Raw genomic sequence first — 16580 nt, 5'->3', positions numbered from 1 at the left:
GCTTTACACCTTCGAAGTAAGTGACGACACATTTAACGAAATTTAATTAATATTTTATCAAATTTCATACACTTATCTAAAATTAATGCACGTGTACAGTCATCTGTTGCGCACTTTCGCAGATTCTTGCGCGCTTTCGCAATCACCTCGCTCTACATTGCACTTCGCAAACACGCGAGTGTTGCTCGCGAAATTTGTCACAACGCTTACACAATTTTCGCGCGCACTCAAGAATCGGCGATTTTCTGTTCCAGCGGCTGCCTCTCCTCGCTGCACGGCACATCGTGGCTCGACAAAGATTGTAACTTGAGGGGACAATTGTCCAAAGTCGATTCGAGAGCGTAGAGCTTGTCGAGCTGCTGCCGGATGTGATTGAGGCATTCCAGGCGAACGGTTCTTCTACTGGAATCCGTCGAGTCTCGATGGATCGTCAAAGCGTTGAACAGTAGTTGCCAGCCGTTTTCCTGCAGCTCGCGAGTTATCTTCTCTATGGTCTCTTGCTCCGTTTGTTCCTGTTGCACGGGTGCGTTGTTCTGTCAACACAGGAAGTATCTAATTAATCTGGAAGTTTAAATCGAAATCGATGCGTGAAATCGATCTCTAAATGCGGATCCGAGCGAAAGGGGTATTTATTGCGCTCCATGAATATCACAAAATCACATTAAAAGTATATTTTCGACTGAAAAGAGCAAAGTAGTGAAATACGAATCATTTCTAAAGTGTATTTCCGCTTCAAAGATCAAATTAACAGTCAGTTTCACGTATAATTGCATACTCTCGTGTCGTCCATAGTGCCGAGCATATGGTCGATCGATTCCAGAATGCGACTCTTCGTGGTGTTGAGATCCAGTTTCGTCAAACACGCAGGTCCTTCAAGCACGAGTTCCTGAGGTTTACTAATCGACTCTTTAATCAGCGCAGACGGCTTGCTTATCGTGCCGTAAGGAGCGGCGTCGCCAGCCGATCTTTTCTGCTTCATCGCTTTCGCGACGTGGAGTTTCCGTCTCTCGATCCGCTTCTCGTCCTCGCTTATCGTCGTTGCCGCCTCGCCGTCGCCTCGTTTCAGCCTCTCAAAGTCCTCGAGTCCCAGGACGAACCGTCTCATTTCCTCGCACTCGCGCGCATTCCGCTCTCGCACGTCATCGCTTTCATTCCTCAACTCGGCGATGTGTTCGCCGTCGCCGTAATGACGCCTCGATCCGGGATTTGGCACGCGCAATTTTCTCGATTGACGTTCGCGCGGAGTATATTTCATCGACACTTCGCTCTCCGCGTCGGAATATTCTTGCTCGTCCGGCGACGCCTGCAAGACGTTCATAATGTTAAATTAGAGAAAGATATAATTACGATATCTGAAACTTTCATGTTCGATTTTAACGATAAAATCATGCTTTTTTTGGATTCGTGAAATATAAATAATTTGAGAATGAAGCAAGCGTTACTTCGGGCTCCCTGCAATGACTGTGCCTCAGCGAGCTCTTAATTGGTATCGATTGCGTGTACTTGGTGCACGCTTCGACGTCTTCGTTCGCGATCAGTTCGGAGTTCACGGTGTCTCCCTTCATCCTGAACAGATACTTATCGTGCTCGATTCTTCGCTGACGACGGGCTTGCAGCGATCGTTTAGGACAGCGCGAATGAACGTTCGCGTGACAATCGTGCCAGCACACTTTCTGCGATAAAGGACTGCTCTGCGATTTCTTGATGGCCGAGCTGATCGGCTCTGCGGAGACGCGTTCGTATCGATTTAGCACAGCCTCGACGTTTTCCGAAGTCCTTGAAGTCCGACGATAAACGCAGTTAGAATAATTATTTATTTTTTTCATTTAATAAAAACTGGCAACTAGTTATTTAAAAACCAATTCATTGAAATTTCATTATTTTTAACAAACTTATTATTGCAGGAAGTATCTTTACTTTGGTCTACCGAGCGGAGAAAATCTCTGCCTCTCAGGAGGACAGTGGCACGAAGGGCAGTGCTTCTCATAATTCTTTGTCCTCCTTTTACGCATCCCGATGCCGCGCGTCACATCCTCGTATTCATTGCGCCCGCAATTAGAACAGACATCACCAAGATATCCGGCATCTTTGTACACGGGCATCCTTTTGTACAGCTCCATAGTTTCCTAAAATAAATACGGAGCACAAAGTGTCGGATATCGAGTTTTTGAATGCAACATAATCTTACCGTCGTTATATTTCGCGGCATTATTTACAATTTAATGAATCGTCAAGACTTGCAGAGGAGAATTTCAGCGAGAAGAAGATTGGACCGAATTCGTGTAAATATCATTAGCAGTAAATAACTTCCGCTTCCCGAAGAAGGTATGTCGAATTTTGTACCATTGATTATCAATATCTACGTAAGTTTAAAATTGAAAAAGTTCCAAGAGATACAAAAAAGTATAAATTAAATAATATTAAAGATTGTATATTGATAAAATTGTACGCGCAAAAAAACATGACTCTGACGCATCTTATCGATGCGATAATGTTTCGATTCAAGCTCGTCGCAAAGTTCAATGCAGATTCGAGGAAATACCGAAGTATCTGGAGAAATAAAATTTTGCGTTGTATTATTTATTATGCTAAAATCTTATAAATAATTAATAAAAGACCCATTATTTCTGAAATATTAATACAATGTTACGTTAAGTCTACAGATTTCAATGTTACATATACGCTATATTAATGCAGATTATTGGTTTGATAAAATAATTGTGTTGATAAAAATCACAGTGTAATTCAGAAATCGTGTCACGATGTTTAAATAATTTATCCATCATGCGTTTTTTTGATAATATAATATACAATGCAACACGAAATGCGAGACATCAATTTAGACAAACGCTTGCAAACACAAAAGATAGAATCTTGTAAAAAAAAAGAAAGAATATTTTAAAGATTATTCCATTTTAAAGTTTTCAGAGAGATTTATAAAGAATTGTTTATTTCTTCACCAAAAATATAATGAAACTTTCGACAAAGAGTGACGAGAACATTTGACAAAAATTGAAACCGGGATATTTACCTCATTTCTACGATATCGATAATGATGAAAAAACAATAACAATTTTTGCGCTGATGAACGTAACAGTAAGCATCGATAAAAATGATATTTTTTGTCTATTTCCTATCTTATTGTTTATTTTATTGATTGTCTCTTAATTAAGAACATATTAATTGCAGTAATTTACGCAATTATTACTTTTGTAAGCTTTCATAATTCACTTATTGCGATGATTATTTATATTCCCGACTAATTTCGTTACTTTATTTAGCAAAATCTTACTAATAGCATTTTTTAAACAAAATTTTTTGGCTTCTGCATAAATGGATCACTATGTGCGATCCTGACGATGTGATTGAATACCAAGGCAAGCGAATCAACACGAAGCTTTACACATTCGCTCAATACAGTTTCTCAATCCGAGAATGTTTTGCCAGTTCTAAGGTGAGGGCAATGCCGATAAAGCAAAGAAAATGTAAATTCAGAATAGACGGTGGCTTGAAGATATGGCCTGTTATTACAATTAGATCATAAAAGATATTAGATCAGAAGATTTAAAAAAATGCAGAATAAATTCATCAAAAAAATATTACAATAAATAATACTTTTATAAATCTTTTTATAAATTATACGAAGAAATCATATCATATTTGTTTCCATTTATTAATAAGCAATTAATTTCTATCATGATTAATCTTGAAGACATGCGTGTTGTCTGGTTATATTGTATAATACAATTCTTAAACAAATACAACTAAAAAAATTAAAAATTGACATATTTTACTAACAATTAATGTATTACATTTCGGCGATCTCTACAGAAGTTATAATAATAAATTTAAGTATAAAAAATGAAAAATGCATGATCAACCAATTTTATAAGAAAATGAAATAAAAATAAAATATTTACAAATGCACTTAAATATATCGTCGATAGCTTTATAGTTACAAAAAAGTCGATAATTAATTCATAAAATTGTCTTACTTTATAAACTTATAAACATAGTTTATAAATTAAAAACATAGTACACATAAATAAAATTTATCAACGTATATAAGTTCTAATACTTGTTATTTATGTGACACATAGATTAATAAACATATTTATAGATTATAAAAGTAAAACAAATTATACGTCAAAAGACATGTCACTTTTCTCGTGTACTTCAAATTATTTGAATCGTCAAAATTAAAATTGCCGTTATCGTTGGTTGTGATGCTACTTGAACGTCGTTATCATCATTGTCAAACTCTGGATAAACCTATATAAATATTTTAATATTTATTAACAACAAATTTTTTGGTTATTTCTCTTCTTATTAAATATTTATTAAATTAAATGCGATTCAAAAAAGTAAAAAATAAATTATACATGAAAATATGATCAATAATATTAATAAAACATATTGTCACCTGTTTTCTTCAGTTTGATTGACTTCCTGATGATCCAGCTATGTCATCAAACGTTCTCTGTGTACTTGTCAGCCTATTCGGATGTCTATCTTCAATGTGACGATCGAAATACCATAACGGAACGTCAAGAGATATTCTGCTCTGACAAAAATGACATTCTACTTCAAAATCACCAACTTTTGTACAGCAGTTCCATACCCAGCCGCAGTCGACAATGTGTTCCTTTTTGTCAGAAAAGTGATTGAATAAGTGGTTTTTTAAAGTGGAACGATTATTCGAATGTTCTGTGTTGCAGAGACGACATTGTAAAGTAGTTGAATTAATATAGTTGAAACACTTGAATTGCCAATTTTCCCCGCATGCTTCTTCGTCATTATTTATTTCTAGATGCTTTTCCTTTACGTGTTGATTAAAGTTTTTCGTATTGACGTAACAAGATTGAAAGTCGCAAGATTGGCACTTTGCTCGAAAATCTATTAAATCATAATTTAGGCGCAGTTCTTGCATATTTTTTATTGATATACTCAAATGCAATTCTTTCGGATGCCTTAGAATTATATGATAGAATACTCCAAAATTAATACCAAATATCATGTTACTGCAACAAATGGTACACTTGCACTCTTTTAAGTCATCACCTTGTATAAAATATTTCATTACCCAATGGTCATGTATGAAGTCATCTAGTTCTTCGTCAGAATGCTGTGACAGATGTGTCTTTGTAGATTCAGGAGTAGTCAGAAAAAATTCACCACACATGAGACATTCTGAGTGCAATATGTTTTTATCAAAAGTATATTCATACGAATACTTAAAATATATCCATGGTTTTTGATTTTTGTTTTTCTGTTCCCATTTAGATATGGCTTTATGGCATTTGCGAAAGTGCAGAAGATTATGTGTAATAGAGACAAACTTATCTTGATAGGTGCAGTTTAGCGATTTGCATTTTACTCGAAAAGACAGCAGTTTAGTATAATAATCCGACATGTTTCTTCGAACTTCTATCATTTTTAAACCTATGATGGATTTTGACGAAAGAACTATGTCGCGTGTTTCTTGGATATTTTTTAATTCTTCCGAATGATTATTTATATGTGTTTGTAAAAGATTTTTCAAATAAATACGTACGTCAGTGAAACACTCGGTACATTTCGCTTGAAAATCATTAACTCTCCTACAATATTTCCATGTCCAATGGTGAAGTACGTGATTCTTCACTTTGTTAACATGCTTCTGGTTTAGATGAGATGCTAAAGATTGAAAATCAGATTGAAAATTCTTACGACAGAAAAGACATTGTGAGGTGGAAGTATCGTTGTACTTATAACATGTCCATGGCCATTCTTGTCGTCCTTTATATGTTTCTTCATATTTTGTTATATCATCATGAATTTTTTCTTTTATATGTTGGTGGAAGTTTGAATAGACGTAAACATATTTTCGTCCGCAAAACTTGCATTTTGCTTCGTAATCCGACACTTTTTCGTAATATTGCCACACGTTTTCTTCCGTTACAATAACTTCTGACATTGTGTCCGTTTCTCTTTACAGAACGCAGATAACTGAATACGGTACAAGAGGAAGAAGAAATACGTATGGTTCTTCATTTGAATGTAAATATTGATACGTCAGTCAAAACTATGAAGTTCAAATCAGGAAGAAGCGCTGTAACATCATGCCTAGTTGGTATAGCAATTACTACCCCGCGAAAAAGATGTTACATCATATCATTTACATAAATGATATTTGAGAAATATTGCAGAAATAATTATTTATGTCTCTAATAAAACTGTTCTCAGATAATAATTATATCAAAGAAATACGCATTATTTACCGAATTTATTAATACTGCTATAAATATTAATACATTAATTAAAAAAACATAAATATGCGTATGTAGTTCTCTACTCTGTAATGTATATATTTTTACATTTGAATGTATATGCATGCAAAAAGATAAAAGTTAATTGATACGTGTCTTATTGATTGCATTCCTTTTTTTTTCTTTACCTGGAGTTTTGTGGTGAAAAACAAAGTAACATAAAATCGAAAACACATATACTAGAAAGGCTCCATATGATAACAATCAAGAAATATAATAGAAGAGTATTAAGAGCCGTCGCAGGATGTTAGTGCTAAATTTTTAATTTTTCGTAAAAAAATTAATAAATTAGTCCACAAGAGACAGTTAGATTGTACACCGATCTTAGATCGAGATACCTAAAACGTACGAAATTTTAAGTACATTGTTCTCATATATCGAGAAATTTAATGTGCATATAAGAATTATTGGAAAAAAAGGAAGAGAGAGAAAAAACATCCTGCGACGGTTCTTAATGCTCTTCTATTATATATCTTGATAAAATCAAAAATTTAATATAATTATAAATAACTATTTCTCAAAAAATCATATTCAATAAATATTGTAAATTAAAAACATCTAAATAAAATCGCAATAAACTTGTAACCTAATTAATTGTCAACTTATTAATCTGTAACGTTATATTATATTGGATTGTAATAAGTAATTTTGAATTTTTTAATGAATAATGTTATTATTTTTTTTTGCATATTTATCTGGATGAAAGATAATAATACGAGTACAATTGATCATAACTTTGACAAATAATTATTTAATTTTCATGTTAGTACAAATGCGTTTTGCCAGACGTGTTAAGTAGACAAATTTATTATTAGCAAAAATTGGATAAGCTTTTGATTATTGAATAAATTTAATATTATTTTCTGTTATTACGATTAGATCAGAAGGTATAAAAAGACGCAAAACAAACTCATCATAAAAATATTACATTAAATAATACTTTTAAATCGTTTTATAAATTATATAAAGAAACCATCTGATATTTGTTTCCAAATGCCATTTTGTTACTAAAGACTTAATTTCTATCATGATTAATTTTAAAAACATGCGTGTCGTCTGTTATATTATATAACACAATTCTCGATCAAATACAACTAGAAGAATTAAAAATTGACATATTTTACTGACAATTAATGTACCTTTTACTTTTCGGCGATCTCTACAGAAGTTATTATTAATAAATTGAAGTATATATAAAAAATACATGATCAATCAATTTTATAAGAAAATGAAATAAAAATAAAATATTTTTAAATGCTCTTAAATAAATCGGCGATAGTTTTATGGTTACAGAAAAGACGATAACTAATTCATAAAATTGTCTTACTTCATAAACTTATAAACATAGTTTATAAATTAAAAACATAGTACACATACATAAAATTTGTAAACGTACTTATATGAGCGTATTTATATAAGCACTAATACTTGTTATTTGTGTGACACATAGATTTATAAACATATTTATAACTTATAAAAGTAAAACAAATTATACGTCAAAAGACATGCCACTTTTTTCGTGTACTTCAAATCATTTGAATCGTCAAAATTAAATTTGCCGTTATGGTTGTGATGCTTTTTGAACGTCGTTATCATCATTCCATTGTCAAACTCTGGATAAACCTATATAAATATTTTAATATTTATTAACAACAAATTTTTTGGTTATTTTTTTTCTTATTAAATATTTATTAAATTAAATGCAATTCAAAAAAGTAAAAAATAAATTATTCATGAAAATATGATCAATAATATTAATAAAACATATTGTCACCTGTTTTCTTCAGTTTGGTTGACTTCCTGATGATCCAGCTATGTCATCAAACGTTCTCTGTGTACTTGTCAGCCTATTCGGATGTCTATCTTCAATGTGACGATCGAAATACCATAACGGAACGTCAAGAGATATTCTGCTCCGACAAAAACAACATTCCACTTCAAGATCACCAACTTTTGTACAGTATTTCCATACCCAGCCGCAGTCGACAAAAAGTTCCTCTTTGTCCATAAAGTGATTGAATAAGTGTTGTTTTAAAGTGAAAGGAATATTCGAATATTCTGTGTTGCAGAAACGACATTGTAAGGTAGTTGAATTAATATAGTTGAAAAACTGGAATTGCCAATTTTCCCCGCATGCTTCTTCGTCATTATTTATTTCTAGATGCTTTTCCTTTACGTGTTGACTAAAGTTTTTCGTATTGACGTAACAAAATTGAAAGTTGCAAGATTGGCACTTTGCTTCAAAATCTTCTAATTCATAATTTTGGCGCAGTTTTTGCATACTTTTTATTGATATACTCAAATGCAATTCTTTCGGATGACTTACAATTATATGATGGGACACTTTAGAATCAATAAAAATGGTTATGTTTTTGCAACAAATGGTACACTTGAACTTTGTAGTGTCATCACTTTGTATAAAATATTTCATTACCCAATGATCACGTATGAAGTCATGTAGTTCTTCAGAATGCTGTGACAGATGTGTCTTTGTAGATTCAAGAGTAGTCAGAAAGAATTCACCACACATGAGACATTCTGAGTGCAATATGTTTTTATCAAAAGTATATTCATACGAATACTTAAAATATATCCATGGTTTTTGATTTTCGTCTGCCTGTTCCCATTCAGATATGGGTTTATGCCATCTGTTTACGTGCTTAGAAAGGTGTTTAATAAAAATATATTTAACTTTATAGGTGCAGTATTTGCATTTTGCTTCAAAAGACGACAGTTTAGTATAATATTCCCACATGTTTTCTTTAACTTCTATAGTTTTTAAATTCATGACGGATTTTGACGAAAGAACTATGTCGCGTGTTTCTTGCGCATTTCTTAATTCTTCCGAATGTTTACTTACTATATGTATATTTAAATTTTGATGGAGAGTAATATGTAATTTCTGGATACATTCGGTACATTGCACTTTAAAATCGCTAACCTTCGTACAATATTTATATATCCAATCGTAAAGTACGTAATTCTTCACTTCGTTAACATGCTTGTGGTGTAGATGAGATGCTAAAGACTGAAAATCAGATTGAAAATTCTTACGACAGAAAAGACATTGTGAGAAAGTATCATTGTACTTATAACATGTCCATGGCCATTCTTGTCGTCCTTTACATGTTTCTTCGTATGTTGTTATATCATCATGAATTTTTGCTCTTATATGTTCTCTGAAGTTTAAACGGGCGTAAGCATATTTTTGTCTGCAAAACCTGCATTTTGCTTCGTAATTTGACACTCTTTCGTAATATTGCCACACGTTTTTTTCCGTTACAATAACTTCTGACATTGTGTCCGTTTCTCCTTACAGAACAGAGATAACTGAATACGGTACAAGAAGACGAAGAAATACGTATGGTTCTTCATTTGAATGTAAATATTGATACGTCAGTCAAAACTATGAAGTTCAAGTCATGAAGAAGCGCTGCAACATCATGCCTATGGTGGTATAGCAATTACTACCCCGCGAAAAAGATGTTATATCATATCATTTACACGAATGGTTTTTTGAGAAATAATGCAGAACTAATTATTTACATCTCAAATAGAACTGTTCTCAGATAATAATTATATCAAAAAATACGCATTATTTACCAAACTTATTTATACTGTTATAAATACAATTAATATATTAATTGGAAGAATATAAATATGCATATGTAGTTCTCTACTCTGTATATATAGCTACATTGTCTTATTGATTGTATTCCTTTCTTTCTCGTTACCTAGAGTTTTGCAATAAAAAACAAAGTAACATAAAGACAAAAATTTGAAATAATTAAAAATATTTATTTGTAAAGAAATTATATTAGATATGTTCTGTGTTTAGCCAACGTTCTGGTGTGCGATGCCACGCAGCTGCGTTGTATTGATATTATAAAAAAAAAACTCTTTTTGCAGAGATATGTACCGTCCAGATGCAACTGCACGCGCTTTGCAACGATGCTTATTACGCTGCGGAGAAACTAAACACTTTAGAAACGTAATTATTGCAGAAAATATTGCGCAGCTAAGAATTTAATTGTTTCGTAGATACCTTTCTTGCATCACAATACTTGTTTCTTCAGAAAAAATGAATCTGATACAATGTTATCGACGACCACTCTCATTGTCCGTAAAGTTTCTACAGAGCATAATAAGTTAATTGTAAATTAATTGTTAATTATTAATTGTGTTAATTATAAGTTAGTTGTATAAATTGATGCGTCACTAGAGAAAGTCGTACGATGAGTGAGCTATTGATTACACTTTTAAGTTAAATTATTACATTTATTACGAAAAGAAGTCAGAGAGACATTTTTGTTTTGGAAATCCTAAAGATCTCTTCTTTACTTTTGGATTCTTCCTCATCCTATGTTGTATTATTTTCTGTTACAGTCACAGTCGACGGTGCGGCAGACTTGTTCCTCGGCGCCAGCGTGCTCTCGTTCACTTCTACTACGCCACTCTGCGTATGTGCTATCGTGCGAAGCGTAAACTGCATGGAAGAAACGCGATAGTTGAAAATTCGCGAAAAATTGCAATAAAAACGCGCGCATTTTTATTTCGAGTTCACAATAATGCGATTTGTAAGAATTTAACTCTTCCGTAAATATCTCTCTTGTATAATCAGATATAATGTTCGTTCCTTCAAAAATCTGTACGATAAAAAGTTGTGTCAGTATTCAATATGGTTCTACATTTGCCCACAAACGATTATATACAAGTCAGCACGATGGATTTACTTAAAAAATACTGTTTATTGCAAAACAAGTTGCACATCTCTCTTTGATGGGACATAATGCAAAATAAATATCATTATACATACAAATATACATACGTTTTTAGCACAGCGCGTCAACCTATCAATGATTGTACATAGATTTTTACAACTTGGGTTTAAAATCTTCTGTTGAATGTCTCTCGCGTTGTAGATTCTGCCGACTATGATTATTATTAATTAAAAGGATGCTAAAATGTCGCTGAATGGAGTTCCAGGTTCCTTCGCGGCAGCCTCGAAAGTCTCGACAAACGCTTTCTTCTGAGACTCTTTGGATAACTGGAAAACACACGGTCAATAAAACGAAAGTAGCCACAATGTAATTTGAAATAAAGTGAGAAAAATTTTAATTCACCTTATGATAAAAATCTGAAGCGGCTATACACAACATTTTCTTGTCTTCGTACTCGTACTTTCCTATCCTCGACTGAACATACGGAAATCTGTCATATTTTAGTTAAGGAATCCATGTATTTCACTGCAGAAAATTAGAAAATTCCATCGCGTCGGAAAAGGATACAGAGCTCTCAACCAATGATTCGTCGATGCGCTTATAAAGAAGCAGGACAAGCACCAGGTCGACATCGCCACCGGCAGGCTCTGAATGAAATTCGGTAAGCTGAATACCACCCAGTCTTGCAGGAGCTCCATTTCCGTGCAGGTACACGCTTTCTCACAGACCTGGCGCAAAATCAGGATAGTTTCATTCGCCCTTTATCACGCGGTACAGTTCGGTTGGTCGGTTAATTTCATTCTTTTGTCATTTTTTTACGAACTTTGAAAACAACAGCGGAGAGTAACCTCGGGTGCGGTTGTTGCGGGGACAGAAACTCCCCTATGACTTTGGTCAGGATCTCCGACGGCGGGAAAAAGTCACCGAGGACGCCAGACAGTACCGTGCATAGGACCTCCACCTCCATGGGATGACCCTTGCGGATCTTGTCGAATATCGCGGAGGTGCGTTCTATGGAGCGGACCAGCGTCTCGGGCTCCACGTCCGGCAGCGGCTTCTCAGCGCCGGGCTGATTCAGTCGGTCGGCCGCCTCCGTGTACATGCACGTCAGCAGAAGCTGCAGAGCCGGCAGCGCCAGCAACGGGCTCGGCTGTTTTAGTCGATCCATCGCGACCTTCACGATTTGCTCAGCGACCTTGCCGACTACGCTTTTCGTTGCCACAAGCCTCTCCAGACCCTGGTGGAACAAATTGAACTTTAATATTGCACGAAGCGAGGCGAGAGACCGTAATGTTACCTGCAGCAGACTCTGATGTAAGCCGTAAGAGATGTTCTGAGATGTGACTAGAGAAAGGACTAACTCCAACACGGCCGGCGCTTCCGTATCCGGCGGTGTGTCTTCCGCGTGCTCCAACAGGAAGAATACCAGCGCCCACATTATTCCCTGATGCTCCTCGCTTTGATTCAAAACGCTGAGACACGAATTCGATTGAAATAAGATGCAAGTAAATCAAGAAATTTTAAATAATTCATTAATTAAATTTTCCTTAATCAAAAACTACGTTTATTAATTGTCATTATCAACGCTTCTCTACTTATGTACTAAATTAATTTTTTGTTTGTTTGTAAAATTCACACTGAAGATGGCCACATTCCTTGGCCGAAACATATGTATTAATTTGTGATAAAAATGAATTTTTGAGCAATTCGACCCAGCTCTTGCTCTATTTGCTTTATATTAACACGATTTTTAATTTAATTAAGGAAGAGCAATAACCTAATATTATTTGTAATTTTCATTAATTAAAATTAAATTAAATTCTATTGAATTATACCCATTCGAATCTTGCGAGTCAATGTGCTTCTGAATGTACTCGATGGCTAAGGGATGTATAATGTTCATCGTTTCCTCGCATTTAGCTAACACCGCACTCTGCAGTAAGTACAGAGAACCGTGAAGCGCGGAAATTCTGGAAGCCAGGAATCCCGATTTCAAATTCATGTCCACTATGCGCTTCACTTTATCCAATGTATCCAAATCCTGCGAAGTAGAATTTAGTGAACAACGAAATAATCGCGCCCTTTATTTCGTACAGATATGGAAATTCTCAAATAAACCGGTCGTGCGTACCAATGGTGTCAAAACGGCAGCGGCTTTGCAGACGGAAATGGCCAAGTATTGATGTAGGATTGCGTTCTCCGTCGGATGAACCCTCGAGATTTCCAGGCACACGTCCAGCATCCACTGATACTGCGATCTTTCGAGAAAGAGTTCCGAGATCGCGAGAATGGACTTGATGATCTCCGTCAGCAGTTGCACAGGCGTGTTGGCCTGCGGCGACATCCAGATGGTGTAATGCTCGATGAGGAAACGCAGGCAGGAATCCAGATCGAGGGACGCGGACATCAGCGCGTCGTTTCTCCTGTTCTTTAGATCGAGAACGGAGGCGTTCAGCTTGTCCTCGTACAAATTGCACAGCGACCACAAGTAAGAGACTGACAGTTGGCTGTACGTGAATCTGTCGAAAGTCGCGGTCCTCTCCACGTTTCCTCTTTGAAATATATGATCCAGCTTCAGGCCGCTTTTACCCTCCGCGTCATTCATGTACTCGTACTTCCACAGAAACAGCTTCTGTATCGCGTACAGTTTCTGGGAACTGATCTTGTGAACGGAGAGCTGAGGATCTCTGGGATGGTGAATCTGCGTGCTGGCGCCGGGATTGCCGGGACACGGCAGCAGCAGAGTTTGCAGCAGTAATCTCGTGATCGCCTGGACCGCGAGGCCGCTCGCTTGAATCAGAGCGGCCACCTCGTCCGACGGCGTGTTCTCGTTCTGCAGAAAGTTCCGAACGCTGAGAAACGCCATCCAAATCTCCTCGAACTGCGACCTCGACGTCCAGCCCAGCAGATTCACCCGGTAAATGAACTGCTCGAGGATGTCCATTTCCTGCAGAAGATTGGATTCCGACGACGGCAACGGAAAGTAGCACTTCGTCGGGCTCGTGCCGATGACGTTGCAGCCGCGTTTCCACACCAGAGGCGGCGTCAGGATGTAAGATCTCACCAGCGGCTGCCGGCTCACGCTGACGACGAGCGATTTTATCGTGTCGAACAGGTACGGCGGAATATTTTTCGTGGAGCCTTCCGTCTGACACTTCTCGAGCCAGGCCACTATCGACGCCATTTGGACGCACGCCCGGGCGTAATCCTTCGTGTCCTCGTCTCGGAGCGCCGGCTCCAGCGCCTGAGAATCCACGGTCGGCAGGGGGTCCATCGTCGTGAGCACGCTCTCCACGACTTTCGTCAGCGAGATCGCCGCGGAGCAGACCCAGGTGTAACGCGTGCTGTCCCCGACGATCTTACTCGGTGCAGCGTGCCGCAGAATCTCAGCGGCGCAGCTCAGCGCGAGGTACATGTCGTGCGGCCGCAATTTGCGAACGCTCTTCCGGTCGGAATAGATGATCCAATGCGCCAGCTCGAGGCACAGCATGGAAAATTTGGCGATGTCCTCCTCGAACTTGACGTCGATCTTCGCCACGTTGTACTTGGCCAGTTTTGGCAGCGTCCTCATGTAGTATATGTCATCGACACTTCGCTCTCCGCGTCGGAATATTCTTGCTCGTCCGGCGACGCCTGCAAGACGTTCATAATGTTAAATTAGAGAAAGATATAATTACGATATCTGAAACTTTCATGTTCGATTTTAACGATTAAATTATGCTTTTTTCGGATTCGTGAAATATAAATAATTTGAGAATGAAGCAAGCGTTACTTCGGGCTCCCTGCAATGACTGTGCCTCTTCAGCGAGCTCTTAATTGGTATCGATTGCGTGTACTTGGTGCACGCTTCGACGTCTTCGTTCGCGATCAGTTCGGAGTTCACGGTGTCTCCCTTTATCCTGAACAGATACTTATCGTGCTCGATTCTTCGCTGACGACGGGCTTGCAGCGATCGTTTAGGACAGCGCGAATGAACGTTCGCGTGACAATCGTGCCAGCACACTTTCTGCGATAAAGGACTGCTCTGCGATTTCATGATGGCCGAGCTGATCGACTCTGCGGAGACGCGTTTGTATCGATTTAGCACAGCCTCGACGTTTTCCGAAGTCCTTGAAGTCCGACGATAAACGCAGTTAGAATAATTATTTATTTTCTTCATTTAATAAAAATTGACAACTAGTTATTTAAAGACCAATTCATTGAAATTTCATTATTTTTAACAAACTTATTATTGCAGGAAGTATCTTTACTTTGGTCTACCGAGCGGAGAAAATCTCTGCCTCTCAGGAGGACAGTGGCACGAAGGACAGTGCTTCTCATAATTCTTTGTCCTCCTTTTAAGCATCCCGACGCCGCGCATCACATCCTCGTATTCATTGCGCCCGCAATTAGAACAGACATCACCAAGATATCCGGCATCTTTGTACACGGGCATCCTTTTGTACAGCTCCATAGTTTTCTAAAATAAATACGAAGCACAAAGTGTCGGATATCGAGTTTTTGAATGCAACATAATCTTACCGTCGTTATATTTTGCGGCATTATTTACAATTTAATGAATCGTCAAGACTTGCAAAGGAGAATTTCAGCGAGAAGAAGATTGGAGCGAATTCGTGTAAATATCATTAGCAGTAAAAAAACTTCCGCTTCCCGAAGAAGGTATGTCGAATTTTGTACCATTGATTATCAATATCTACGTAAGTTTAAAATTGAAAAAGTTCCAAGAGATACGAAAAAGTATAAATTAAATAATATTCAAGATTGTATATTGATAAAGATTGTACGCGCAAAAAAACATGACTCTGACGCATCTTATCGATGCAATAATGTTTCGATTCAAGCTCGTCGCAAAGTTCAATGCAGATTCGAGGAAATACCAAAGTATCTGGAGAAATAAAATTTTGCGTTGTATTATTTATTACGCTAAAATCTTATAAATAATTAATAAAAGACCCATTATTTCTGAAATATTAATACAATGTTACGTTAAGTCTACAGATTTCAATGTTACATATACGCTATATTAATGCAGATTATTGGTTTGATAAAATAATTGTGTTGATAAAAATCACAGTGTAATTCAGAAATCGTGTCACGATGTTTAAATATAATTTATCCATCATGCGTTTTTTTGATAATATAATATACAATGCAACACGAAATGCGAGAAATCAATTTAGACAAACGCTTGCAAACACAAGAGATAGAATCTTGTAAAAAAAAAGAAAGAATATTTTAAAGATTATTCCATTTTAAAGTTTTCAGAGAGATTTATAAAGAATTGTTTATTCCTTCACCAAAAATATAATGAAACTTTCGACAAAGAGTGACGACAACATTTGACAAAAATTGTAACCGGGACATTTACCTCATTTCTACGATATCGATGATGATGAAAAAACAATAACAATTTTTGCGCTGATGATCGTAACAGTAAGCATCGATAAAAATGATATTTTTTGTCTATTTTCTATTTTATTGTTTATTTTATTGATTGTCTCTTAATTAAGAACATATTAATTGCAGTAATTTACGCAATTATTACTTTTGT

General features: G+C 36.2%; 3 protein-coding genes and 1 long non-coding RNA gene across 8 annotated transcripts; 1 reads left to right on the top strand and 3 right to left on the bottom strand.

The window, feature by feature from the left end:
• Positions 1–31: 31 nt before the first annotated feature.
• Positions 32–3101, bottom strand: LOC105671141 (uncharacterized). 2 transcript variants are annotated; one of them, XM_067354207.1, is made up of 5 exons: positions 2189–3101; positions 1918–2126; positions 1443–1776; positions 776–1303; positions 32–533 (listed from the first exon to the last, which is right to left on the bottom strand). In XM_067354207.1, exons 1-5 carry the CDS (start codon positions 2207–2209, stop codon positions 228–230), a joined length of 1398 nt encoding a protein of 465 aa, XP_067210308.1. In that variant the 5' UTR covers positions 2210–3101; the 3' UTR covers positions 32–227. The 2 variants fall into 2 exon arrangements, with proteins under 2 accessions (XP_067210308.1, XP_067210309.1); XM_067354208.1 differs by having other exon boundaries at positions 2217–3101.
• Positions 3102–3323: 222 nt separating this feature from the next.
• LOC105671144 (uncharacterized) lies at positions 3324–11430 on the top strand. 3 transcript variants are annotated; one of them, XR_010890003.1, is made up of 5 exons: positions 3324–3454; positions 4437–4733; positions 5978–6112; positions 10218–10299; positions 10695–11430. It is a non-coding gene; the product is annotated as an uncharacterized lncRNA (long non-coding RNA). The 3 variants fall into 3 exon arrangements; XR_010890002.1 differs by lacking the exons at positions 10218–10299; positions 10695–11430 and having other exon boundaries at positions 3329–3454; positions 5978–7247; XR_010890004.1 differs by lacking the exons at positions 3324–3454; positions 10218–10299; positions 10695–11430 and adding an exon at positions 3455–3485 and having other exon boundaries at positions 5978–7247.
• On the bottom strand, positions 3650–5986 carry LOC105671142 (uncharacterized). The gene is made up of 3 exons (XM_067354214.1): positions 5748–5986; positions 4424–5676; positions 3650–4272 (listed from the first exon to the last, which is right to left on the bottom strand). The coding sequence occupies exons 1-2, from the start codon at positions 5794–5796 to the stop codon at positions 4433–4435; spliced, it is 1293 nt and encodes a 430-aa protein (XP_067210315.1). The 5' UTR covers positions 5797–5986; the 3' UTR covers positions 3650–4272; positions 4424–4432.
• On the bottom strand, positions 11037–14939 carry LOC136999678 (huntingtin-like). 2 transcript variants are annotated; one of them, XM_067354191.1, is made up of 8 exons: positions 14802–14939; positions 13161–14662; positions 12865–13070; positions 12327–12501; positions 11853–12266; positions 11597–11757; positions 11432–11519; positions 11037–11355 (listed from the first exon to the last, which is right to left on the bottom strand). In XM_067354191.1, exons 2-8 carry the CDS (start codon positions 14598–14600, stop codon positions 11257–11259), a joined length of 2583 nt encoding a protein of 860 aa, XP_067210292.1. In that variant the 5' UTR covers positions 14601–14662; positions 14802–14939; the 3' UTR covers positions 11037–11256. The 2 variants fall into 2 exon arrangements, 1 of the variants encoding a protein (XP_067210292.1); XR_010889985.1 differs by having other exon boundaries at positions 11302–11355; positions 11878–12266.
• Positions 14940–16580: the final 1641 nt, after the last annotated feature.

This window comes from Linepithema humile, chromosome 4 (genome assembly GCF_040581485.1).
Source record: "Linepithema humile isolate Giens D197 chromosome 4, Lhum_UNIL_v1.0, whole genome shotgun sequence".
NCBI classification, from domain to species: Eukaryota; Metazoa; Arthropoda; class Insecta; order Hymenoptera; family Formicidae; genus Linepithema; species Linepithema humile.
This window is presented reverse-complemented; position numbering and strand designations above follow the sequence as displayed.